Here is a 27,667-nt window from a genome sequence, read left to right on the forward strand (position 1 = left end):
CATGAAATGCCTGTCCAAGTCTTTTGCCCATTTTTAAATTGGCTTGTTTGTCTTTTTCTTATTGGTTTATAGAATTCAAGTTCTTTGTTGGATACATATATATTTATATGTTATATACACACATACATATATATATATCTATATATATCTTCTCTCAGTCTGTGACTTACCCTTTCACAAAACTTTTTAATTTTAATGAAGTCCAACTTAATTGATCTTTCCTTTGTTTTTTGTATCCTGTTTAAGAAGTCTTTGACTGCCCTAAGGTCATGAAAATAGTCTCCTATGCTTTCTTCAGAAGCTTTATTGTCTTACCATTTAGGTCTCGATCCATCTCCAGTTAGCCATTTGTGTATGGTGTGAAGTAGAGGTCAAAGCTCATTTTTTTTCATTGAAATACCTAATTGCTCCATAATCATTTATTGAAAAGACCATTTTCCTCTGCCACATATGTGTGAGTCTGTTCCTGGGCTCTATATTCTCTTCTACTAGTTTGTCCATTTTTGCACCAATATCACAGTATCTTAATTACTATAATTTTATGTTACATCTTTTAATCTGATAGTAAAACCCACCAAATTTGTTCTTCTCTTCAAGATTTTCTTGTCTATTTTGAATTCTTTGCATTTCCATATACATTTTAGGGACAGCTTGTCAACTGTGACCACCATGATGACCCCCACCAAGAAAAAGGTAGTTGAGATATTTATTAGGAGTCCATTGAATCTATAGGTTAATTTGGAGAAGATGGATATCTTTTTTTTTTTTAAGATTTTATTTATTTATTTGACAGAGAGAGACATAGTGAGACAGGGAACACAAGCAGGGAGAGTGGGGGAGGGAGAAGCAGGCTTCCCGCGGAGCAGGGAGCCTGATGCGGGGCTCAATACCAGGACCCTGGGACCATGACCTGAGCCGAAGGCAGCCACTTAACGACTGAGCCACCCAGGCGCCCCAGAAGATCAACATCTTAATACAGAATTTTCCAATTCATGAACATGATATATGACTTCATTTAACTTCTTTAATTATTGTTCACTTTCTAAAAACTTAACAATAGATTAAGTATATCTAAGACTGTCACTAAATATTCTTTTACAATATGATTTGTAATGCTCCATAGTATTTTACTCTATGAAAGCACCATAGTTAAACTCTTAACCATTAGGCATTAAGTTATTTCTAATTTTTTATGGTATGAAAAACCCTGTGATAATCATCATTGTAGACATCAGAGCAAATGGACCACTGTTTAGAAGGACTTTTGAGAGGAGTCAAAGGTTCTCTCCTTCTCTCTTTTGCTTTTTTCCTTATCACTTGCAGATAGCCATCAACATGTGTGTGCGTGCGCACGCGCGCACACACACACACACACACAGTACAATACATAATTGACAGAAGGTGTTAAATGTTTCTTCTCATGCTCTGAGTAGTTTAAACATTACATTTACGTTTCTCATGGCTCAAGCAAATCCCATTCTACACAGGAGTATCTGGGATTTTATTTAAAACTAGAAAACATTCTACTCACCCCAGCTACTGGAGAAAATTTGGTTTCAGCTACTAAAAAAATGACAACTTTGTGGCATTAAGTAAATCAGATTCTTGGGCCCTCAGAACCCTCATCCATAAAAAGAATAAGAACAATGACAGTAAAGTTCCTCCAAGCCCTAACGTTCTACTCTTTTACTTAATGGATGCCATTGATAGAGACAAACTAGATGAAGTTAAACAAACAAAATACATCAAATCATAAAATATATATTTAAAGGAAAACACAGAATGAAGAAAAATACCTATGCTAAATATAAAAGATATGATCTGCCCATCCAAAATATATTGATAGTAATTGATACAAATATATAGATTCAAATATGTATGACCCGTATCTAATTATATTCCATAAATAATCTAGGGGAGTGAATCAAAAATTTGCACATTTGATTACAATTGTAGTAAATCATCATCTGGAAAAATGAAGAGGCTCATTAAAAATGCAAATTAAAATGACATTAATGTACTACTACCCACCTATTAAACTAGCAAAAATAAATAGAAATGATAAAAACCCAGTGAGGTCAAATTGTGGAGAAACGTATTATTTAATGGCTACATAATATTCTGTACAGAAAAATAAAACCATTGCTTCACGAGTTTCCTATTTCAGTTGTCACTGAACAAGTCTTGCCAAAGAACACTCTGTAAATACATATAAGAGCTATAAAATTGTTCCTTTCATTAACTGATAATTCCACTTTGGGAAACATACTACAGGGAAATAATGGAAATGAAAATTAAAAGTTCACAAAAATACTAATAACTGCATTTTTTATTAACAAAGGTTTGGACATAGCCCAAATGTTGCAGTCAAGAAACAGCTAAGTAAAGGGGGGAACAAAGTCTTTCAAAGAAGATTTGCTTAGTTCTTCGTTCAACAAATATTTGAAGGACTATTAAGAGGAGATAGAAGATTTTTTAAAAAGAGAATGACATCTAGTCTCATCCTTCATGGAACTCAAACTCAGGGAGATAGATGTAATAATTATAGGCAATGTGTCTTGAGGGCTTACTAAGTAGGAGGTACTATTTAAGTGCTTTAGATGTATTAACTCTTACAATTCACAACAACCTGTGAGGTGGGTATTATCATTATCCCTGGAGCACAATGATGAAATAACTTGCTCAAGTATTCCAGTATAGAGAAATATCATCATCTTTTAAATTAATCCCTACTCATTAGGCCCAGCTGATAAGTAACAGGGCTGGGAATGAAATGGAGATTGGGTGGCTGCAGAGCATGAACTCTGACCCCTGCACAAAATACCATTGCCCTTTTATGCAGAAATAATGGAGAGATAAGTAGCAGTAGGTGCAAAGTACCACGAGAGCACTGAGAATGAACTTGTGCACTTGGCAGGGGTGGAGGGTGGAGGGCAGGCCAAAGGCGGGGGCAACTCAGGGAGGACAGAATATGGCAAAGTGGGCAGAGGCAAGTGGATTGTGCAAGGTGCTGCTCAGTGTTTAGCTTTCACCTTGAAGATGATGTGCAGGGCCTGAAAGATGTGAGAGTGTGGGTGGGGGGGTAAGACCAGGGAGGTTTCTGCAGCTGCCCAAGTGAAAAGAGAGGCACATTTGCACAGAGGCAGTATCAGCGAGGATGAAGAAGAGGGACCAAATGATGACAGGCTGAGCCCCGCCAATACACAGAAATGTGTTTATGGAATAAGTGGGCTGGGGAGAGGGGAAGGGGGCAAAGAGCACAAAATGGCTTATAAAATACTGATCACTTCTGAAAGTGGGTAGGCATACATACTTAACTCCAAGAGTGCAAACAAGGGGAGAGAACGAACCCAGATTGAGGGCTCGCCATGTCCTGAACTAGGTTCTTTATGAGTGTGAGCTCATTCAGTGCTCCCAACTAGTTCCGCCAGGGAGGCATCATTATTCCTATTTTACTGGTGGGGACACTGAGGTCCCCAGAACGTAGAAGAGATGCCTGAGGGGTGAGCTTGTCTGTGGTGGAGCTGGGATGTGAGCCCTGGTCTGTATGATCCCAAGTTCCTGCTCTTGCTACTCTATCATGGAATCTTCCTCATTCTGGAAGAAAAGAGTATAACACGTTCTTTTCTTCCATGAAGTTTGGATCTGAACAACTGAGGGAGAAATTCAAACCTGGAAAACTAGCATGGGAAAGAGTAGCTAGGAATCATCTTTGATCCACCACTCTCCTTCATCCCCCTGTAAATCCTGCACCACCAACTTCTGCTAAACCCATCTCCAAGGTAACTCCAGATGCTTCCTCCTCCTCATTCCCAGTGCCGTCACTGTAGGGTAGCTAGGGTCAGCCCAATCCTGCCCAGGCTGGTCTTATGATAGCAGGCTAATTTACTTGAATGGCATTATATCCTGCTTGTTCTCTGATCAAACATTTTGAGAAGGAACACTTCAAGACTTCTAAATGAAGTTGCTTCCTAAATGCTCCTCCTGTTTCCGCTCTTGTATCCCCACCTTCTGAGTGCTTAGGTCATGCCTCTGCTCTCAACCCTCCAGTGGCTCCCAATACATTCAGAATATAATCTTAGGTCCTTCACATGGCTTACTCTATCCGGCCCTGCTCTGCATCTGACTCTTCTTCTCAACCCCTCTGCCAAAATTGCTGTTCATCTGTGCCAAGCATGTCTCCACCGCAGGGCCCTTACAAGGAGCATCCTTCTGCTAGAAATAATCACCCCTCTACAACCCACCCTGAGATGTGTACATGGTTCTCTCTCTCATTCTGTTCAGATCGCTGCTCATTTGTCACATTTACAGAGATCCTCCCTGACTGCCTTATCTAAAGTACATTCTTCTTTATCCCCAGTCTCTTCCCCTGCTTTGTTGTTCATCCTGACCCTCACCACCACGCGCACACACCGTCCATCTCCTAGGGAACCAACCATCCTGGTTTGCCCAGGGGATTCCTGGGCCAAGGGACTTTCAGTGCTAAAATCCCAGAAGTCTCAGGCAAACTGGGATGGATTGGTCACCCTATACCACCCCTACCAGAATATAAACTTGATGAGGAAAAGACTATTTTGTTCTCTGTTATATAGCTAGCACATAACAGTGCCTGGCACTGAGTAGGTGCTCAACAGATATTTATTGAACAAGTGAATACATTAATCATTTCCCTTTACAAACAGCTTCAGGTTTAAACTCTCTGGCCCAGCATTCCAGTTCCTTCTTGCTGGGCCATCTTATTAAGATTTTACCCCACGCTGTGTCCTACCACCACCTTGGTGTACCTCTCTGCCCCACTCCCTCCACTTTCACAAACTTCACCAGAAATGATCCCTTTGCCTGAAGAGCCCTCCCCTGGTTCTTCTGAGTCAGTCTCTTTGATATATATATATATATATATATATATATATATTTTTTTTTTTTTTTTTTTTTTTTTTTTTTTTTGGAGATCTATACAAATGAAAAGTGGAATGAGGTATGCATGGGTTCCTATCAGAATTGTTTCAAAATATGTACCCCTCTGCTCCCAATGGTGAGAATGAAATAGGACTTCCTTGGTGGGAAGAGGGGAATCAAACAGTAGTGGTGTTTTGAAAAAGCTTCCCAGATGATCCTGACAATAAGCACATAGCCACTTCATTTGAAAGACACTGAAGTTAACCCCATAATACTTCATACCCTATTCATGTCCTTCGGTTGCATCACTTCTATAAAGGCCTTACCTGACTTCATTGCCCTCTCCCTCTTCGGAATTCTAAAAGGCTTAGGATCTGGACCACACTCCTGAGCCCTAGGCCTGCAGGCCTGGCATAAGAATATGGACACATAAGGGTTGTTTATGGGAGCACTCTCAGGTGTGTGGGGCAGGCACTCCAACCTTCCCCTGGCTCTGGCTGAGAATGACCCCTCCTTCCTTCTCATCCGCGAAGACAACCACCCATTGTGAAATCACCCACCTTCTGCTCACTCCTAGCCTGCCATGAGCTAACTTACCCTGCCATCAGAGCAGACGGCATCCACTGGACCCAGCCCACCCCTCCATTCATGTCTTCCCACTTCCTGTCACAACAGTGTCCCAGAGCTGGTCCCTACCTAGCCCAACCTCTAAGTCCCGCTATCTGGTTGTTCAAAGCCTCTGAGCCTTCATCCCCACATCTATAAAGGAAAATGCTTATTTCACAGGATTTTCGGGGGGACTAAATATGATAATGCCAGTAAAAATTCCCAGCACATGGTACACTTAGGAACTGCCAGCCAGAAGCCTTCTTTCTGACAAAGGAGCCATGCCTGTCACCTGGGCATTGGGACCCTGGCTCTCCCAGCCAGGCTGGGTTCTGTCTTAACAGAAGCATCACTATTAGAAGTATCCTAATGTTACCAGAATTTAGGATTTAGGTTTACTCAATCACATTCTCTAGACTGGAATATTAGGGGTCAGAGCAACATTTTTTTTTTTAGCAACTAGAAAGTCATTCTTTGAGCTGGTGGCACTGTTTAAAACACATTTGGGCAAAACAGAAAACTGTTGTGCTGATTGTTGGCCAGGCTGCCAGGGGATGAACACTTAAATGAGAATGGGCATGAAGGTGCAGGGTTCTAGGCGATTCCTGCACAGGAAAGAGGGGATGAAAAGAGTAGGTCCCTGTACAATGCCATTGCTTTCAAGTAAAAATCGGGGGGAGGGGGGTAGAGAAAAAGAGAGAGAGAAGGGAGGTGGGGAGAGGGAGAAAGGAAGGGAGGGAGTGAGAGGTAGATAGCTATCTGGGCTGAATCATAAGTTTCAGATTCAAGTTTTAGTTTCATTATTAAGACAATGCAATTTAACCTTCCCAGATCTCAACTTCCTCACCTACAAAGTGAGTGAGATCAAAAGTAATATTCTTTTTTAAAAAGTTCCCAGCACATATGTTCACTCCCTTTTTCCCTTACAGTCCCTGTCCTTTGGTTTGGAACCAACTCCTTCCTGGCAACCAAGCCTCTAGACACCATGAACTGTCCTCAGTCCACCCCCCTTATGGGATCAGAGGTATCTCAGGTTCCTTCACTATCCACACTGCCAGTCTCACATTTAAGGCCCAGATCAGCCTGTGAATTACAATTGGAACTGTCTTTATGCCTATTGCACAGGGTAGGGGGAAACACTGATAGATGTTTTCTGCCATTCCAAATTAGAATTCTCAATGGCTTTTCCCCATAAACTTTGTTATAATCGGTGGTTAGAGTCTGTATTACCATGGATACTTTCCTACAGTTACATTAAGGATTAAATTGATTTTGCAGACTGATCTGGGAATTTAACCGCCATTTGTACCACAGTCTCTGTGGGAAAATATATTCTGTGTTCCAAACAATTGACCTTTTGGAGTTGATCCAGTTCCTAAGTTGGGGACGGCCTGTACAGTATTATGTTACATTTTCGGTTTCACTTGTGTGTCTTAGAATCAAAGACTTGTTAGAGCTGGAAGAAACATTGTTGATCATTTATTAATGAACTAATTTTGTAGGTAATAAAGCCAAGATTCAGAAAGAGAAAGATTTGTCTCAGGTTATTCAGCTACTTTGGTCTCCTACCTCTGAGCCAATGCTTTTCCCACTATCCAAATCATTTTGTGGTCATTTCCCCACATAGTAAACTACTTCATAGTTGGGGGGATCATGTCTTCAGCAGAGAATCAAATATACTAAATGTTTCATAAATACTTAATTGGTTCATTATTCACTTTGCTTTAGAGGTCCACTCACTATAAGATTTCCTTAAATAACAACTACCATTAGAACATTTTGATTAAGAATTTACAGTATTTATAAGAGACCAGATTTGGTTTCAATCGAGATTTGAATAATAATTCATAAACATTTTATTTATCCAGTGTTTCCTACGTAACAGGACCTATCAGTGTTGGATCAATAAATATTTTTTATAGCTCACAGACATATTTGGGTTTAGTTTTAAGAGATACATGCCATTAATTTTAACATGGTTCTAGGGGAGAGCTACTCACTTTATAATACATTAGAAAACTTAAAAATGCTTTGTCTTATTTACCAAAACCAACTGAAACAGACTTGTGAAACCATTCAGAAGTAAACCTTCTCCAACTGAAAAGGTGACTCACGTAATTTGGATTTGCTGTATGAGGAGAGCAGCCATCATTAGAAACAAAACATTTAAATTGTTTCACTTGAAACAAACTTTCATGTTTTGTATATTTTTCTTCACCTACAAACACATTTAGTTATTTCCTGGTATCTTGAATGAGCAGGATGGGAGAGCACCTAAAAAGAAACAATTTCATACGTGCAGATGACATGGTTTTATTGTAACAAAGTAGGAGTGACCTAAATAGACAGCTGGCCCTGTAATCTAATTACAAGAGAAAAATAAGGACCACAGATAAACTCTTCAAAAATTAAATAGTCTTCTTTTGTGGTAGCTGCCCATTCAACTCTCACTCTTATAGTTAACGGTTCTATATAGCCAGTTAACTCCTTCAGTTACTAGGCATTTATTTTCAATCATTTTATCATGAATGTTATACCAGAAACTTAGCTTAAGAGACAATGCTCCAGCTGTGAATTGTGCAAGACTGTTGAATCACAGATCTGTACCTCTGAAACAAATAATGCAATATATGTTAAGGAAAAAAAAAAAAAGATGATAGTAGGAGGGGAAGAATGAAGGGGGGGAATCAGAGGGGGAGACGAACCATGAGAGACGATGGACTCTGAAAAACAAACTGAGGGTTCTAGAGGGGAGGGGGGTGGGAGGATGGGTTAGCCTGGTGATGGGTATTAAAGAGAGCACGTTCTGCATGGAGCACTGGGTGTTATGCACAAACAATGAATCATGGAACACTACATCAAAAACTAATGATATAATGTATGGTGATTAACATAACAATTTAAAAAAGTAAAAAAAAAAAAGAGAGAGACAATGCTCCATTGAGAGTTTGTGTTTTGGAGGTCTGAATTGGGAGGGTGGCAGTTATTGGCCAAGGACAGGGGAAGAGGCACTTGGTTATATCTGGCTTTATAATTTGAGGGGCTAAAATGCCTGAGGACATGCCTTATGACTTGGCTGATAACTTTGGTACTTGGTTATTCTCTCATATGTGTATTGAAATAAAACCAAAACTGGGGCACCTGGGTGGCTCAGTCGTTAAGCGTCTGCCTTCAGCTCAGGTCATGATCCCAAGGTCCTGGGATCGAGCCCCGCATCGGGCTCCCTGCTCAGCGTGAAGCCTGCTTCTCCCCCTCCCACTCACCCTGCTTGTGCGCTTTCTCTCTCTCTGTCTCTCTCTCTGTCAAATAAATAAATAAAATCTTAAAAAAAAAAAAAAAAAGAAATGAAACCAAAACTAAATCTTAAGAAAAAATTTCAGCCCTGACCTGGTGTACCACCTCAGCCTGGCTCTGTATTGCGAGGGGTGGCTCCTCTCTGATGCATGTGTCTTTGTATGGTTTCTCAATATCCTTGAATTGAGCTGACTACCAAAGCCTATAATATTTGATAGACAGAATGGTTGCCCTCAAGCTATATCTAGTAAAATTTAGAACTTGCTGTCACTTCAGACTTAATAAAGACTTGATTAAGAGGAATCATATTTATGGAAGGACAGCCCAATGAATGTCAATTCATTCATTTATAAAGTTGTTTTGGATTAGTCAGTGCAGCAAAGAGCTGTACATCTCTATCACAGCCTCCACATTTTGCTACCGAAACCTACTTACTTTCACACCATATTGGCTATTGGCCAATTTTGAAAGGCATATAAAACATCCTTATGAAAGTCTGTGCTGTGTTTACTAAAAGAAATAATGAGGCTGCTGTTCACCATGTTCTTCTTTGAGGACAATCCACAGGGACATCTCTCTGGTCTCAACATAGTGACAGTTGGGGTCCTCTGAGCACTGGTCTGCCGTTGTCTAATGGGCACTGATGGGTCCCAGGCATTTTCTGTTAGTAAGTACATCTAAGATCATGATGTTGTTAATACCCCAAATTATGATTCCCCAATCCCTTGATATCACAAAGTCTAATAACCCTCCACAGACATTCCTGTAATTACCCAAGAATATTGGCATGTGTAACCCAAATGTCTCTCTAAGCCCAGTGGTGTACTGGCAAATGTTTAACAGCAAGCTATGTGGCAGAAATAGTTATAGATTCACAGCATTTGCTAATTTCCTTGGTGTAAATATTCCTACCATGGCCAATGTGATGTCACTGAACATGGAGTTGGAAAAGAGATACACAGTAGCATATCACTGTTTAGTATTTCCCCCATACAGATACAATAAATTCAAACAACCACTAGACTATACATAATAGTAAAATGTAGCAAAATAGGACATTATGAGTTTTGAGTAATCGTTACCTTTGTTTTTAGTATAATTTATTTGTAAGTCCATATAATTTAATTTTTAAATAATGGCTCTGTTTAACAACTGGCTTGCAGAATTCCTGGAAGTTTAACAATTGACTCTCATGAGCCAGTGTAAGCAGGCTCCAGCATACCGCTATCTAAAGCCCCACTAGGTTGGGAGTCCCAGCTCACAGTTTGCCCTTTGGTCTGTGAGATTAACAATCCTGATCTAACAAGGAGCAGGACCTTACTGTGATCCCTTTCCTGAGTCTTGCCACATGTTCAAAAAGACTGAGAGGCAGTTTCCTACAGGCAATCAGAACCACCAACTGTCAGTCCCGTGCTCTCAAGTCTTCTGATTTCCAGGTGTGGGTGCTCTACAGGGCTGCTGCCCACCACAGTGCCTGGTCCAACCAATGTCTGCTACACCATTGGCAGCCTTCTCATGTCTCTGCTTCCACGTTGCTGAATTCCCTAACCGATGATCTCCATTCTGCCAACAGGATACTGCTCATATTCAGGCCAAGAGTCTCCTTAGTGTCAGTATCTGCCAAGTGGGGTTTCTCTCTACTTGGTACCCACCTCCCCTTGAACCTCATGGTGGCTCCAACAGCCTCTGTGGCTACTGCCTGTAGCATTGTCTCCTCCAGCCTCCAGATCTCCACCTCTTACCTCTTCCTCTGTCCTCAATCTCTTCTTCACATTTTTTAAAGATTTATTTATTTGAAAGAGAGAGAGCGAGCAAATGGAGGGAGGGGCAGAGGGAGAGAGAGAGAAAGAATCTCAAGCAGACTCCCCACTGAGCGCAGAGTCCTACTTGGGGCTCTATCCCATGACCCCAAGATCATGACCTGAGCCGAAATCAAGAGTCAGACGCTTAACCAACCACCTAGAAGCCACTCTTATCCACATTTTAAAATCCAAATAAACTAAATAAGTCAATCAGAGAATGACAATTATCATATGATCTCACTGATATGTGGAATTTGAGAAACAAGGCAGAGGATCACAGGGGAAGAGAAGAAACAATGAAACAAGACAAAACCAGAGAGGGAGACAAACCATAAAAGACTTTTAATCTCAGGAAACAAACTGAGGGTTGCTGGAGTGGAAGGGGGTGAGAGGGATGGGATGGCTGGGTGATGGACATTGGGGAGGGTATATGTTGCGGTGAGCGCTGTGTATTGTGTAAGACTGATGAATCACAGACCTGTACCCCTGAAACAAATAATACATTATATGTTAGTAATAATTTTAAAAAATCTATGTTTAAAAAAAGAAAATGCAAACAGGGTAGGAAAAAAAATCCAAATAAACTTTGAAAACTGAGTTCCACATAAATGTGGGACCAAACCTCATTTAACAAAGTAGGATAAAATGGAAGTGAGGCATGATCCCAATTTTATTTTATTTTTCCAATTTTATAAAATAGGATTATATTCAGGTATAAGACAGGGAAGTGGTTATCTATAGCTTGTGAAATTATAGGTGATTTTTATATTTTATCTTTGTCTTCCAAATTTCCTTCATTAAATACATTTTATTCGGAGGGGGGGAGCTACTTTAATGGCAAATCTGACCTAGACTGATATGAGACATAATGTAGTTTTATTTATCTTACATGATGTGAATATTCATATGATTTTCTTTAAAAAAAATAATGTTTCAGATTATAGTGAGCTGCCCCAGTAGCTGCTGGGGTGTTAAGCAATATATAGTATATGCACCAGTTAAACTTCAAAATCCGAGGAATTCTGAATCTGAATTCTTATATAATTCTTTTGGAAGGAGATCCCACAGAAAATTTGGCTGGGCCTCTAGGGATATAGCTCTTTCATTTTTATACTCGCCCTTTCCTTCCCAGGATTCCAAAGCACTAGAAAACCTGGAGAAGCGGATGTCTGCAGGCAGTACTCAGGACCACTCTTCAATCCCTCTCACTCCCACAGCTCTGCTGAGACTGGCCTCTCTTTGCCCCACTTGTGGTGATTTCTCTTCAGATGCTTACTTTCTCCTTGTGCAATACAGTTTCCTTTGGGTGCCCTTGTCCATTAAATCTGTCTGTGTGTATTTAAACCCTAATTGTGGACAGGGTTCAAAGTTCTTTTTCATGGGGTCCATGGGCTCTGTGAAAATTGGAAGATAAGCAATCACTTATTTAATTGTTCCCAAGCATCCTGTTACTCTTTAAGAGGTTCATGGAAGAGATCTGGGAAAGTGGCATCCAACTCCACAGCTGGTGTATTCAAGTCCCAGTTCCAGCTCAGCTAGAATACTTACTCCACTTGCAACTGATCTTTTCTCTGGTTGCTAAAAAGCTTAGAATTATATCTGTGGCCCATCCCTAGCAAACCAACAGTACCTTACGCCATGCACTTTGCATACAAAACTGCTGGCTTTATTTTATCTTTCCTACTTTGTTTTCTTTTGTCCTATTTTTCTCTGTACTTATTTTTAATTTATTCTACCGCATGTATTTTCATAAGCTACCCTAAATCCCTTCTTTTGGAATAAAACAGGGAATAAAAAAATGTTCTTTAATAGAACAAGAATGTGATGAACCATTTCTTCACCCCCAAAAGCCCCCAAATGAACTGGCAATAAGAGTCTGTGAAAACTACTCCAGACAGGATCACCATTATAGTTGTCACCTGTTCTATGCTCACCATCAATGTACAAGCTAAATCCCAAATGGAGAAAAAGTTAGAAGAAAAAAAAAGGCATTAGGAAATCCTAACTCTGGGGGCACCTGGGTGGCTCAGTCGTTGGGCGTCTGCCTTCGGCTGGGGTCATGGTCCCAGAGTCCTGGGATCGAGCCCCGCATCAGGCTCTCTGCTCTGCGGGAAGCCTGCTTCTCCCTCTCCCCCCCCCCCACCCCCGCTTGTGTTCCCTCTCTCGCTGTCTCTCTCTCTGTGAAATAAATAAATAAAATCTTAAAAAAAAAAAAAAAAAGGAAACCCTAGCTCTGTAAGTCATCTGGACCATTACAAAGCACTTGATTGGACAATGCTTCCTCCCTGGCCCTCCAAACAAACAAACAAACAAAAAAACCAAACAAAAAACAAAAACGAACAAAAAAACCCTATGGTTTCTACTTTCCAAGTTTGTGAGACAGCACATGCATATTTAAGCATCTCAGTTTACATATACTGAGAGGGAGTATATCACAATTGTTAAGAGTGCAAACTCTGGCACTAGATGCCTGGGTTTGAATCCCAGATCTGTTTCTTACTTGTGTAATTTGGGGCTACGTATCTAATCATTCTGTACCTCAATTAATCACGTCTACAAAGTAGAGAGAATGGTACTTACCTCATAGGGCTGGTTTAAGGATTAAATAGGATAATGTAGAACATTTAAAACAGTGCCAGAACATATACAAGAATCTCAATGTTACCTAGTATTCGTGACGTGTGAGTGGGAAAAGCACTGCCTTGAGCTTGGGAACGCACCTTGTCGGAGTTTCTGGACAAATACCTGAGAAATGAGTAAAGACCTTTGATCTGACCACCTTCTTAGAACAGGCCAAAAACTCTGACTTCCCTAGATCGTTCGCGTGGCTACTCTTCCTCCTGCCTTTCTAGAGGCAGAATTATGTGGTGGAAAGAACAGCTGGGCAACCAACCTTTCTGAACCTCCATGTTTCTTTGTCCTCCTCTTCCATGTGCCAGATAATTGGTGGGTCTACCTTGTAGAAGCTTACAGTCCAGTGTAGGAGATAAACGCATAAACAATTACAAGGCAGGATGATTAAGCAATATAATGGAGGTATGAACAAGAAAGCACTGGGGGAAAATAGTATGCACAGAGTGGACGGAGATGTAAGATGTGTGGAAGCAGGATACAGCAGTACCCACGTAAAATATTATTGCTGACCGTTCCAGAGCCCACTTTAACGTATTTCATCCAGACACTTGGGCAACTAGCCTTGTGGAACAATAGGGTATAAAACCCTTATTTGCAATGTCAAACTTTTCCAGCATAGTAACCCCTTCTGGCTTCCCAAACACGTAAACTTGGGTTTCCAACATGGGTAATATAGTCCACGTTTCCCGGTTAACGGAAACATGAAGAATTGCTTGCAAAACTAGGGAAGGAAGCCAAGAAAAGAAAAACGAGGCGGGAAGTGCCCAACAACGCTGCCGGCACACAGCCCCGACCCGGGCAGCTGGGTAGCTGGAAGGTCAGCGCTGCCCACGCGCGCTCCGCCTAATGGGAATTTCCCCAGCCCAGCGAACCCCGCCAGCCTCGGGGCGCCTGCGCCGCCGCGGCGATTCGGCGCAGTGGAAGTGGCGAGGGAGGGCGACGCACCTGCGCGAAGGCAGCGACGGCGGCAGCGGCGGGAGAACCGAGCCCAGTGCGATTGCGCGGAAGGCCAGGGCCGTGGCGGGGGGGTGGGCCGCGGAGGCGAGCGCCGTGCGCCTGCGCGGAGGGCTGCGTGGCGCGGTGGCGGGGAAGGGCGGTGTGCAGTGAGTGGCGCTGCGGGTGGGGCCGTCGGCGGCGCTGGTGAGCTTTGCGGAGTTGGGCGGTGCCGAGGAGGAGGAGGTGGCGGCTGGGTCTGACGCGGCCCGGTTCGTGGGGGCCCCACTTGTTTATTTATTTATTTATCGTGTGTGCCTCCGAGTGTACGCGCGCTCCACTACTTGGTGGGGAGGGGGTGGGGGGAGGGCCCGGGGAAAAGGGGGAGTTGGAACCGGGGTCGAAACGCCGCGTGACTTGTAGGTGAGGGAGCGCCGAGCGGTCGCCGCAGCCTCCGCCGCCGTGAAGCCCTTGTTCCCGCTGCCGGGAAGGAGCGTCTGGTGCCGACAAGATGGCGGACGGGGAGCTGAACGTGGACAGTCTCATCACCCGACTGCTGGAGGGTGAGTGCGGGGCCCGGCCGGCCGCGGGGAGGGGGCGCCCCCTTCAGCCCTTCTTCCCCCTCCGCCGCCGAAACCCGAGGGGACCCCCGTTCCCGCCCCGCGGCGGCCGCGGAGGAGGGAGCGAAGAGGCTGCTTGGCCGGGGGGAGCGGCCTCCGGGAACACGGTCGGTGGGAGGCAATGCGAGAGGGGCCGTCCTCGGCGGGCAGGGTCCCCGCGGACCCTCGGGGACCGTCACGGCGTCGCGCCGGCCGGGGGCTGCGAGGAGCCCAAGGGTGCTGGGTGACCCTTCCCAAGAAGGGTGCGAGGATGCGAGCTTCTGTGCATTGTATGTCCGTGGAACGTGTATTTCTTCTCTGTTCTCTTTGTGCATTGCCCTTGGCTGCCTCCGATTCTTGTTCCGGGAGTGAATTTTATAAAAACCTTCCCGTTGAGACAGTTGTTGGATCTCTTCTGCATTTTTACATGATGCTATGGGACGAACTCTGTTTAAGGAGAGGTTAACATTAGCGGGAGTTAAGAACCTCCAATTTATTGGAAATAAATTTGGGTAAAAAAAGAGTAAAACAGAGGTCTTTGATCGAGCTGAAGATGCACTCAAGAAAGAAATATGTAGACGCGTTTGCTGACGGGATTAGCTTTCGGGTTAGAGTTTAACAGGTTTGAGAAGGATTTAATTTCTGCACAAACTTAGAATAAGGTCTGTTGTGAAGCCTCTCTTGTGTTTAAAAGGCATTTACAAGTCTTTGCGGCTTTTGAAGTTTCCGAGTCCTTCTGTTTTTATTGAACAGTTTTAGGTTGGGTTGGGGGATTGAGGGAAAGGGAAGAGAGAGGCCAGGATAATACTCAAAGTTAATCGTAGTCTTCGGCCAGTGAATCCCTTTACCCTAAAATTTGCGTCACCACTAACTGCTTTGTGAATGTGTAGAAGAGAAAATAAGCCTTTAAGAAAATTTAGTCTTCTCTGTTGGAAACGTCGGAGTGCATATGCACTAACTTATTATTTGCTTTCAGATTACCTGAAGGTAACTGTTTACAACAGTGAAGCGCAGTATATACTTATATTTGGGAAATAATCAAAGAAGATTGTATTGGGGGGGTGGCGGGCTAGTTCCTTTTTTCAGCCGATGTGTCGGTATCTCATCAGTTCTGTGTGTCCCCGTTGTGTAACAAACTACAGTTTATTTGCTCCAGATGTGAAAGCCTCCCAGCAGTCTTAAGACTGAATAAGAAGCAAAGTTTTACCAGAAACTCTTACTTACCTTTTCCTTTACTAATATCAAGTTATTCCTGGGAGGCCCCCTGGTGCCTGTAGTCAGTGTTCACTGCTTAAGACTTGGTAGACTTTAACAGATGTGAACATCTTGCTGGGTCTATGAGATATTTACTTTGAAAAAATACTGTATTTTGTAATTGTGCATTGTTTCAAGAGGGAAATAAAACTACTTAAGAATTTTAATGTCTCATTAACTTTTGGGGGAAATCCAGGCTTGGTTTGTAAATTTAAGTATTTTAAAAACCTGATGTTTGTATCTCAACTTCTTCCCTTCTATTTTTCATACAATTAACATATATGAATACTTTATAGGCATAAAACAGTAGATTTATGTGTTTTTAAATGTTTGATCTTGAATTTTTTAAGTTAGATGTACTTTTTTTTTAATGACAGAAATTTCACTAGTGGCTTGTTAAGTTTATTGGAAGGAAGGTATGGAGGGAGAAAGATAGGCTGAGTGATTCCATTAGTTTTGTGAATTCAGATTAAATGTTTGGTTCTGGCTTTGGATAATGTTTCTCCTCCCACCCTTTTTTTTTTTTTTTTTTTTTGGTAAGAAACCTAGTTTAGACATTTTCCCCTTTTAGATTAGCAAGCATTTATTGACCTGCTTTATGCTAGTCACCAGGAATCCAAAAAGAAAACAAAAGGAGCTGCCAGTCTAAAGTGATTTCTGGGCTTTTCCAGCCTCCTCTTGGTTCATATATTCAACACACTCCCATCAGTAGAGTTTCATTACTTGCTTCTTAATCCCAGAAGTACATTTAGTTTGACAGCACCTCCTTGGATCTGCAGGCTCCTTTTCTTTTCCCCTTCCAAAATCTAGACCTATTCAAAGACATCCAGAACAGACTTGGATTTTCTAAAAAGTAATTATTTTTAGTCTTCAAATAAAAATTGTTTTGTCTGCCTTGGTTTTCAGTGATGTTATTTGCTCATTAAATTTAACTCAGATTCAAATGATGGTATTTTGTAAAAGCTGCCTAGCAGAATAGCTACAGTTAGATTTTTTTTTAAAGTATTAAATGAACATAAAAGTTAAAATTTGGTCAGAATGTCTCCACATTAGGGGAAAACATCAGCAGGACTTCATCTCATTTTAAAATGTTAATTGTAATTCCAAAACATGCTCTTGACTTTTTTTTTATTATATCAAATTGCCAATCAGCTGTAACACTTTTAGTAACTGTATTTTATGAGTTGCTTTGTGTTTTTTCTTTTTTGAGTGGGCATGTGGTTGATGATAATTTCAAAGTGCCTTTAGAACATTTAAAAAAATTTGTTATTTAATGCAAAACACTATACTGATTTATTGTGTGAATAATGCATATTCCTCCAGTATATTGGGTTAAGTTTTACTTGGAACTAAAAGCCAAAGACGCCTGCCATGCTATCCCCTGTAGTGACCCTGTTACCACATTCTTGTGGCTTATAATAGTGCTCTTGACTGATTGTATAAATTAAATCTAGTTCCTATGGGTGTTCTGGAAAACCCAGTGAAAGCTTTTTACTTTGATCACTAGTTCCAAAAGGAGTTAGGATGGCAGTGGGAGTATAGCATAATCACCTTGCAAACTTTATTCAAATTATAAATGTGTTTATTTTGGGAGGAGGTGAAATGGAATGAAGATTGATGTGTTTGGGAAGAGGATAGGATGAGAAACTGCTTCCCACTAGCTCTGTTCCCAACCAGACTTGATCCAGGTGTTTAAAAACTCAGCTTTACCAGTTGATAATTAACACATGCCTATTATATGTATTGTGTATTTTATTATGTATATTATATGTGTATATATACTGTGTGTGTATTATGTCTGAATTTGTGGAACTGTGATCATTTCCTTTCTTGTGGATCATGTACTCTAAAAATTCAGTTAGGCTGAGACAGACTAAGCAAATAGGAAGCTTTCTTATACGTCCTTTTGAAGGTTAAAAAAGGAATGGATTTGAAAAATGAAATAGATTAATAAAACCACATTAAAGCTCTCTTTAAATAAAAGTTTTATTGAGATATGTGTAATTCACCTATTTGAAGTGTATAATTAAATGGTTTTTAGTATATTCACAGTTGTGCGGCCATCACCACAATCAATTTTAGAACATTTTCACCACCACCACCCTCAAACAATCCTGTTGCCATTAGCCAACGCTCCTTTTTTCTTTCAGCCCTCTCCCAGCACTAGGCAACCACTATTGTTTCTGTGTCTCTATGGATTCTGCCTGTTCTAGACATTTCGTATAAATGAAAACATGTAATATGTGGTCTCTTGTGATTGGCTTCTTCTGATGTTTTAAAAATTCATCCATATTGTGTCATGTCTCAGTATTTCATTCCTTTTGTGGATGAATGATATTCCACTGTATGAATATACCACATTTTATTTATTCATCACTTGGTGGATATTAGAGTTGTTTCCCCTTTTTGACTATTATTTGACTATAAACCGATTCATGTACAAGTTTTTGTGTGGGCACTTCTCTGGGTATACAGCTAGGAATGGAATTGTTGGGTCATACAGTAAGTCTATATGTTTACCTTTTGAGGAACTGCCAGACTGTTCAAAGCCTTTTCCCCCCCAATTTAAACTGTTTAATTATGACCAGAAGTCTAAAGTTGAGGCAGTTTAAAGGAAGTGCTAGTCTAGCTGCTCCTGGCAACCTCAGCTTCCACAGGGAAGGTGTTGTGTATAGATCCAAGGCCAGGTCTGTTAGAAAAGAGCAGGTTGAGGAGTAGGGAAGATCATCTGAGGGATGCTTTCTCTCTTCTCTTGCCTCTTCCTGGAGGAGAAGGTAGAGGATATATAAAGGTGATACATTTTTTAACTGACTCAGAAATTAGGTTTGTTTTCCTGTTAATTCATTCCAGTAAATGAGAGAAAAGTTTGAAGCAGTCCAGAAGTGTTTCTGTTTTGTTATATGAATGCAGAGCTGGAGCTTTTTTGGTAAATATTTAAATCCAAGATTAGAATTCATTGGGATTTAGAAATCTGTTTACATCTGAATCCAGAGACAGGGTTATATATTAAGATTTAGGATTAATGGGGAAGATTGCAAATTGTATCTAGTAGGCTGTTTTCCCTCTATTATCTTATTTACCATGTTTACTATTTAACGGTGTTCATTCCGGGGGCATGTGTTCTCAGTTTTACCAGAGGTAAAATAATATTGGTATATATGTCGAGATATCTAGAAATAATAACTGAAATCATTAAGTATTTCTGAAACAAAGGTTATCCTGGAAGTCTTGGGATATAGGGATGCAAAGAGAAGAAATGGTCTGTAAATGCAGTAGGTTTAGCAGTGGTGTGGTGTGGGTGATGGGAATTCCCAGTTGAATTTTCTAGAATTTAATTTTGAGTGGATACAAATTTATACCCTCACACAGCAGTCACTGCCCTTCTAGCAGCTGTAAATAGCCATTTCAAGGCTTATTTTTCCTGGAAAAATAGAGAATCAGTGAATATAGGAAGGAGAAAGTGATCAGAGTCACATCTCTTTTCTTGTACAACCTCTACCTTTCTCCAGGATTGAATTGGATTACCTTTGAAGTCTTGGTTATTAGTAGGTGGAATGCAATTTTTTTTTACACCTCATTCTCTGAAATACACCATACGACAGAGACTTTCCATCTGTTAGATAAAATTAAAAATGCTTTAGTGGAAATAGTCTTTATTCTTCAATTAGAGGTAGAAGACTAAAAATGCAGAAACTCATTCTGAAGTTAAGCAAGTATAAATAACCAGTAGCCAGTCTTTTCCCAGTAATGGAGGAATTCAGTCCCTGGTCTAGGTGGGTACTTTTGTAATGCAGTAGAAAAATTAGTAAAAGGACAGTGGCAGTTGTCCTTTATTCTGCTTCTATTCACATGTGTAGCAGAGTGATTTATGAGGGTATATATATGTTTCCTGAAAATCCCTGGCCTCAGGGCTCTTTCTGCCTTCCCACATTTACCTGCATCTGTGCAAGGACAAGTAAGAGGTCTTTATGTAATAGTGGCAACATTGCCTTTGGGTCCTGGTATGTGCCAACACTGTGTAATTTAGAGGTTTTGACACAGTTTATTTCACTGTAAAGGAATTTCTTTTTTTTTTTTCAAGATTTTATTTATTTATTTGACAGAGAGACAGAGAGCACAAGTAGACAAAGCAGCAGGCAGAAGCAGGCTCTCCGCTGAATGCAGAGCCCGATGCGGGGCTCGATCCCAGGACCCTGGGAATCATGACCTGAGCCGAAGGCAGACACTTAACCAACTGAGCCACCCAGGCGCCCCTCACTGTAAAGGAATTTCATCCCCAGAATGTTCATCAGAATATCCCGAAGTTCCCTTCTAGTCAATCAGAGGTTGACCAAAGCATTTTCTTGCTTTGAGTATTTGTCTAACACCACTTTAACTTTTCCCCTAGTTTTACCTCCTATTTTCAAGATTGAGAAAAATCAAAAGTTAATTTTCATAATAAAATAAGTTTAAGGACATCTATTATATAGCTTTCTTTAATGCTATATTTCACGGTTATAATGACTTTTATTTCAGTTAGTAAATTGAGAAGGAAACTTAATAGGTATTAGCAGGTTTCAACTATGTTATTTGAATATTTATCAAATAATTGAGCCAAAGTAATCAGAGAAAATGACTAGGCTTCTGAGTGAGGAAGATCTAAATTATATAGTGACAGTAAGGAATGTATTTTATGAATATAAGCCTTAACTGCAGTAGCTAATCCTGAATGATAATCAGATGTTTACTGTTACGTATTTGCTCAAGATACATCAGTATTGATAAAGTGGGAGGCCGTATTTATACTGGTTTAGGGTACAGGTTCTGCATGTATTTTAATTTCAGCCCTGGCCTAGTTTCTTCTGCATATTGGGGATGGTACTAAGTATCTACTTCATAATGTATCTGTAGAGATGCAACAGATAAAACACTTTGAACAATTCTTGATACATAATAAAAGAAAATGTTAGCTGCTGTTACTGTTTAGTATAAACCTGAACTGAGAAAATAGAGGACTTTTTATGCTGCTGAGCCCTGAACACTCCCCATAGTAATTTTTGAGAAGGCCATTCCTTGTGAGGATCTAACATATATTGGGACCTCTACATTGTGTTAATTGCATACAACCACTTTCCTCATATATGTGTATGTATGTGTAAAACATTTCTTTCCTGCACAAACAATGAATCATGGAACACTATATCTAAAACTAAAAAAAAAAAAACAAAAAACATTTCTTTCCTATTTCCATCATCCAGAGTTTGTAATCTGGTTTGGCATACTAGTGTTGGTGTTGAGGGACAGAGATATTTCTAGGCAGAACATGGTGAAAGGTAATTTAAGGAGATTTGTTGTATGCCTTCTTTTGGCTAGGGACTAGAGCAGTGGGTTTCAAACTTTTTGAGTCCTGGGACCACTTTATACTACTAAAAAGAATGGGGTGCCTGGGTGGCTCAGTCGGTTAAGCGTCTGCTTTCAGCTCAGGTCATGATCCCAGGGTCCTGGGATCGAGCCCCATATCGGGCTCCCTGCTCCGCAGGAAGCCTGCTTCTCCCTCTCCCCCCTGCTTGTGTTCCCTCTCTCGCTGTGTCTCTCAGTAAATAAATAAAATCTTTAATAAATAAATAAATAAAATAAGAATGGAGGACAAGAGCTTTTGTTTATGTGAGTTATTAGTACTGTATTAAAAATAAAACAATTTTAAAATATCTATTTTTAATTCATTTGAAGATAACCCATTACATGTTAGCATAAATAATGCTTTCTAAAACAACAAAAATAGTGATAAGTAAATCTCTCTAACATCTGGTTTTATAGAAGTTAATCATACAGATATGTAATTGGAAAATGAAGGAGTATTTTAATAGTCTTTTTAGATCATTGTGGATATTCTTTAATGTTATATTAGAAATCAACAAGTAATTTCTTAAACTTAGTTGTAATGTGGAAGCTGAAATATCAGTGAGGTTTTTTTTGTTACTTTACATGAAAATCCATTGATCTTGCACTTTAAATGTATCTTACACATTCTCTGTAACATGCACTGGTCATTTGGAAAACATCAGCTAAACCAAGTCATGCCGATGTTCAAATGTTGACACGTCTTACACAATATTAAAAAATCATATTTGTTAATTCTACAACAAGATATCAGAACCTGTCAAATTCATGGTGTTAAATACAAGGTTTCCAGAATTTTAATTTTCACTTGAAAGCTTGGGTTTTATCATTAGCACAAATGCTGTCACTTGTTTTCCTTGAAATGACAGACTCACTTTGTTCATTTTCAAGAGTATCTGTTAAATACCTAAGTGTAAATAGTTTGTCAGTTGTGCTTTACAATAAAAAAGATGTTCTGTGAAAAGTGTGGCTAGATCGGCTTGAAACTGTTTAAAACAGTCACATGAGTGCTTTTCTTGAAGACAGCCATTGCACTTCGGTATGCAGCAGAAATGCTTCATGGATACTTTCCATTTCATTATACAAAATATTAAAAAGACATACTCAGTGGTGGAGATTTAATAAAATTGATTGTTTTTACTACTCAAGGGCATTCTTAAGTGAAACTGGACTTTTTTGTGTTTCTCTGTAAGTGCACGGCAGCGAACGCCGTCAGTGACTACCAGTACAGTTCCGTGCCACTGCTTTGGTTTGTGCTAAGGTGCTAGCAGTTTTGCCCACCATTGCTTTTGTACCGTGCAGATGTCAACATAGTGGAAAGGGGATCACACTTTGGTCCCATAGAGCTAGGGCACGCTTCCTCTGTTCCTGAAACATCTGGCTCTCACCTGTATCTGTTACTTTTCTTCTTTCCTCTTTTCTCATTATTTGTTTACCAGTGTATCTGGAATCCCTTTTTAACTTACAGTTATTCACAGGCCCCATTGAGAATTCATGAAAGCCATAGGCCTTCTCAGAAAAATATGTTCATGTATATACACAGTATTACGGTTTGAGGTATTGCACAGAGCTCCTGAAGGCCACATTAATTATTCCTATCAGCAGACTTAAGATAAATTGAAATTATGACAGCTGCCTAATTCATTCACTTAAAACCCAAATTCCACATTTTAGCCACTTGTAAAAATTTTACCTTTCCTTTTTTTTGTGGCTTAAAGGGAGGCGTATGTGCTAAATATGGAGAAATTGCCATTTCATTCTACAGGAAAAAAAATTAGGAAACTTAGGAAGTCTGGATTTAAGTTAACTTTGCTATTTATATGTAAACTTGAATGAATTGGGGGGCACGATAGAGTGTGAATTAAAATATTAAAGGTTCATGAAGATTACTAAGATTTCATGGGGCATACATGATAGATAGTGGGGTTGCTTTTTTCTTGGCATCCTTTCTACTTTAGAGAAGGCAGTTATTAGTAAGAACTTGCTGGAGAAAATAGCAGATGGTTATTGAAACAAAATTTAGTATACACAAAATACGCATAAAAACCTGTATTTCACATACCATTTGTAACTTAAAAGACAAACCTGCATTGAAAAAGTTTTTACGTGAATATGAAATTTGAAATATAACAAGTGAGTACAATTTGTTTAATGATAGGAGGAGGGGATTTCTTTTGGGAGAAGATAACATTTTGTTTAATTGAGGTTCGATTGCAAGTGTTCATCTGTTAATGCTGATCTGTAATGAGATCTTCTGTATTTCATCTTGGAAGGTATCTTTTAACACAGATCGGTACTGCCAAATACTGGTATCAATCCACAAGCATATGATTTTAGTTAATGATTTTAGTCATCATTTGGAAAGCATTTATAGAATTCTATTACTCCTTTCTTGATATTTGCCTTTTAGCATGTCATCACATTGCACACAAACCAATTCCAGTAGAGGGCTAGGTGGAAGCTCCTCAACTACACAGTTAAATAGATTTTGATATATTTTGCACTAGCACTGAGATCTAAAGAATGTTGTGGAACTGTGGTTTGAGCTTAGAAAATATATCCAATGCAAATCTGTGAGGAAATGAAGATCTTGTTTTAACTTTTGACAGCCCTGGGAATGTATAAAGCAGCTTTGACGTTTGCTTGCGATTCAAGCAACATTAGTTATCAGAATGACTTACCATAGTATACCTTTCGTGTGTTAAGTATTTTTTGCCTTACAATATTAGATTGAATCATTAGGAAACACTATCAGGTTTGCAGCAAAATCTTAATTTATAAAACTCCCCGTAGTAGTGATAGTGATTATTGTCATTCGGAAAAATTTGCCCTGAGCTCAAAAAAATCACAATAAAACTATCACTACTTGGCCATCATACTGCTGTGTGGTAGGGCAATTCAAGATACTCAGCTTTTATTTCTGACAAATATCCATGGAACTGACAATGGTTAAGTTCATAAACACTAATGACATTCACTAGTGATACCACGGGTTCAACAATACATCATAGATTAAAATATCTTTCTGTTGGGGCATGTGGGTGGCTCATTAAATTGGGTGGCTCATTAAATTAAGTCGATTTTGGCTGAGGTAATGATCTCAGGGTCATGAGATCCCAGCCCTGCGCTGGACTAGGAGCCTGCTTAAGATTCTCTCTCCTTTGCCCTCTGCCCCTCCTGACCCCCAAAAAACAAATAAAAAATAAAATGTCTTTCTGCTGAGCAGTTGCTTCATAGACTATAAACACCTTAAAATTTCATAAGCTTTATAAAATTGTCCAACTGGGTTTTTTGTTGTGTTCCATGTGTATTTTTGCCACCATCACTTTTTGTTTTGCTTTTCTCAGCTTCTTGAAAATATTTTTTTAACTTTTTTTTAAGATTTTATTTATTTGTTAGCAAGAGAGAGCACAAGCCGGGGGGAGGGGAGTGGCAGACAGAGGGAGAAGCAGGCTCTCCACTGAGCAAGGAGCCTGATGTAGGACTCGATCCCAGGACCCTGGGATCATGACCTGAGCCGAAGGCAGACACTTAACCGACTGAATTTTTGCCTGTAGTTCCACATAGACAGTTCATAGAGGCTAACTCTCCAGTCACTTAATTCAGTATTGGCTCCCAAATAAGCAACAGCTGAGTATTGGTAATGTCTGTGAACTCACCAAGAGCCAAGGAAAACCACTCAAAATCATTTGGTTTTTTTTTTTTTTTTTGACTGATTATTGATGTTGCTTTCATTGTCCTCAACACTTCAAGAACTGTTTTTACAGAAAGGTTGATAATCTTAAACAAGTTTATTGTCTTGGGACATATTTCTTTGGCTTTTCCAATCAAACATGATCTCATTAACTCACCATTAGTAAAATGGCTTTTCTCTCTTGCTAAAACATGAGCCACTTAGAAACTTAACTTTGGTTGCAGTCTCATTTTTATTTTTGTGAAGAAATTCTACTCCATTTAAAATTTTTAAATTTTTCTGACTTGCTTTCTGGTCAAATGGGAATGTTGTGATGAGTGCTTAGTCTGGTAATGTGAAAATATATATATAATATATATATTTTAAGCACAGCTGTAATGTTATAAATACAATGCCTAGCCATCTAATTCAGTAACAAAATAATCCACACTCCACTGTGCTTTAAAAGTGTAACATTTGCATTCTGTTTTTCTGCTTTGACATGATGAGTATGTACTGTAGTAAAAGTAAAATGTTGCAGTACAGCAACAAGCATGACACTCAAGACACTGTTGAGTTATAACTGTATCTCTGCAATTTGTAGTACCATAAGAAGCAGTGTGAAGTGGGGGAGTGCTCCCTGTCTCCCTTGCAACTAATGTACTCTGCCACTGTATGGTGAAAGTGCCCATAGATAATACATAACGAGGGTGGGAGGAAGAAAAAAAAAAATAACAAGAGTAGTTGTGTTCCAGTAAAACACTATATATGGACACTGAAATGTTATATAATTTTTATGTCTTTTTTTCCCCCATTTAAGAAAAATAACAATTCACAAAACCAGGCATTGGGCCAGATTTGATCCTCAGATCTTCATGTTTTTCCCCTTTCCTGATGTAGACATGATTGTGCAGAAAGATTACCTATCAGGAGGAGGAGGAGGCTTTGATGCTCCCACCAAAATTGTGTGATTCATTCATTCAGGACTGGTAAAATACGGGGTTAGGGCCTATAGTGTCTAGGCCTTTGCAAGGTATTCTTCAAATTTCTTTATATGTAATCATCTGAATCTAATGTGTGGCCAATAATCATATTTTATGTCCTTTTCTATAATTACTTGAGCAACCAACATAGGAAATGTTTGAGGGTTTTGATCTTTGAGAAAAGGGAAGCACCAGTAAGCTCACCAATCACTCTGGCTTTTTTCCTGGAGGTATGGGGGAATAGATCCCAAACAAAAAGTGGCAGTTTCACTGGACCAGAGGAGAGGTGGACATCTGAGGCCATTAAAACAGTTGAAACTTAAATCCAAAAGAGGAGAGAACCACATAGACTCTAAACCCAAAATCTGTAGTCAGGTCCCCCTAAAGTCATTGACTAACTTTTAAGGACACACGTGCAAGAGAAGATTGAAAGAAACCCAGAAGAAAACAGTGCCTGGAAAGCTAAAATTCCGAGCAGAGATTCCAGCATCACCCTAGTGCCAGAGAGGCAAAAGTTGAAGACTGCTAAGTTACAGGGGCTGTATTACACTCTTGAGTTTTCCATTGGTACTCCATCATGGCCACTCCCTAAGATTGAGAGCAAAACTGAAGTAGACCACAGCTCTCAAGAAAATATAAGTCACTGTCAGTCTGCCTACTACCTACTACTTCCTAAAAGGAAGGATGTCATCTAGAACTTACACAATTTTCATTCATAATAGATATTTCATTCAGCAAAATGCTACAGGACAATGTAGGCCTAACTGACCAAAAATCAAGAGGAAAAAAGGGAACAAATCCATAGATAATTCAGATATTCAAATTAACACAGAGAGACTGTAACTGATTTAATATGTTCAAGATAAGTGATGGAAAATTTTATCAGAGACCTGAAAACTTTACAACTAAAACAATACATTAACTAAAAATGAGAATTTGAGAGTTGGGCTTACTAGCACATTAGAAAGAGAGAAGTAAGCTAGAGGGAAGAAAAAGTTGTTTAGAAATTACGCAGTGCTGAGAAAAATATGGAGGGGAAATAAAGCAGGAGACAGTCGAAAGGCTTAACATACATAATGGGAGTCCCAGAAGGAAAGGAGATAGGGGCTGGAGGTAATGTTGACCAAGGATTTGCCAAAACTGAGAAAGATACCGAAACAGATTAAAGCTCAGTGGATTCCAGGTAGGAAAAATACGAATAAGACCATATTGAGACCCATCATAGACTTAACCGCTAAAAATCAAGAAAAAGAAAATCTTAAAAGCTGCCAGAGGAAATAAGTCATTACCTTCAGGAGAACAGTGATGGTTGATATATCACCTGGAACTAGAGATACCAGAAAACAGAAAAGCCTCTTAGTCTGCTGAAAGAAAAGAAAGAATGCTAACCTAGAATTCTAAATCCAGTGAGCATGTCCTTCAGAAGTGAAGGCAAAATAAAGACACAAAAGCTGAGAAAACTTACTGATTTAGACTGGTACTAGAAAATATTAAAGTTCATGTTGAAAGAAAATGATCCCAGAACAGAACTGCAGAAATAAATGAACAACAATAAGGATAAATGTGTAAATATAAGTTAATACTATTTAAAATAATAATTATGGCTTGTAGGGT

General features: G+C 39.8%; 1 protein-coding gene across 3 annotated transcripts in view; it reads left to right on the plus strand.

Moving 5' to 3' along the window:
* Positions 1 to 14,264: 14,264 nt before the first annotated feature.
* PPP1CB (protein phosphatase 1 catalytic subunit beta) overlaps positions 14,265 to 27,667 on the plus strand; it is a 40,800-nt gene continuing 27,397 nt past the window's right edge. Inside the window, exons 1-2 of one of the 3 annotated variants that reach the window (XM_036113240.2) lie at positions 14,265 to 14,372; positions 14,589 to 14,728. In XM_036113240.2, the coding sequence (XP_035969133.1) occupies positions 14,677 to 14,728 (52 nt within the window). In that variant the 5' untranslated portion in view covers positions 14,265 to 14,372; positions 14,589 to 14,676. Of the gene's footprint in view, positions 14,373 to 14,418; positions 14,438 to 14,529; positions 14,729 to 27,667 lie in introns of those variants that run through there. The other 2 variants (XM_036113241.2, XM_036113239.2) reach the window with 2 other exon arrangements.

Source organism: Halichoerus grypus, chromosome 10 (genome assembly GCF_964656455.1).
Source record: "Halichoerus grypus chromosome 10, mHalGry1.hap1.1, whole genome shotgun sequence".
Classification (NCBI taxonomy): domain Eukaryota; kingdom Metazoa; phylum Chordata; class Mammalia; order Carnivora; family Phocidae; genus Halichoerus; species Halichoerus grypus.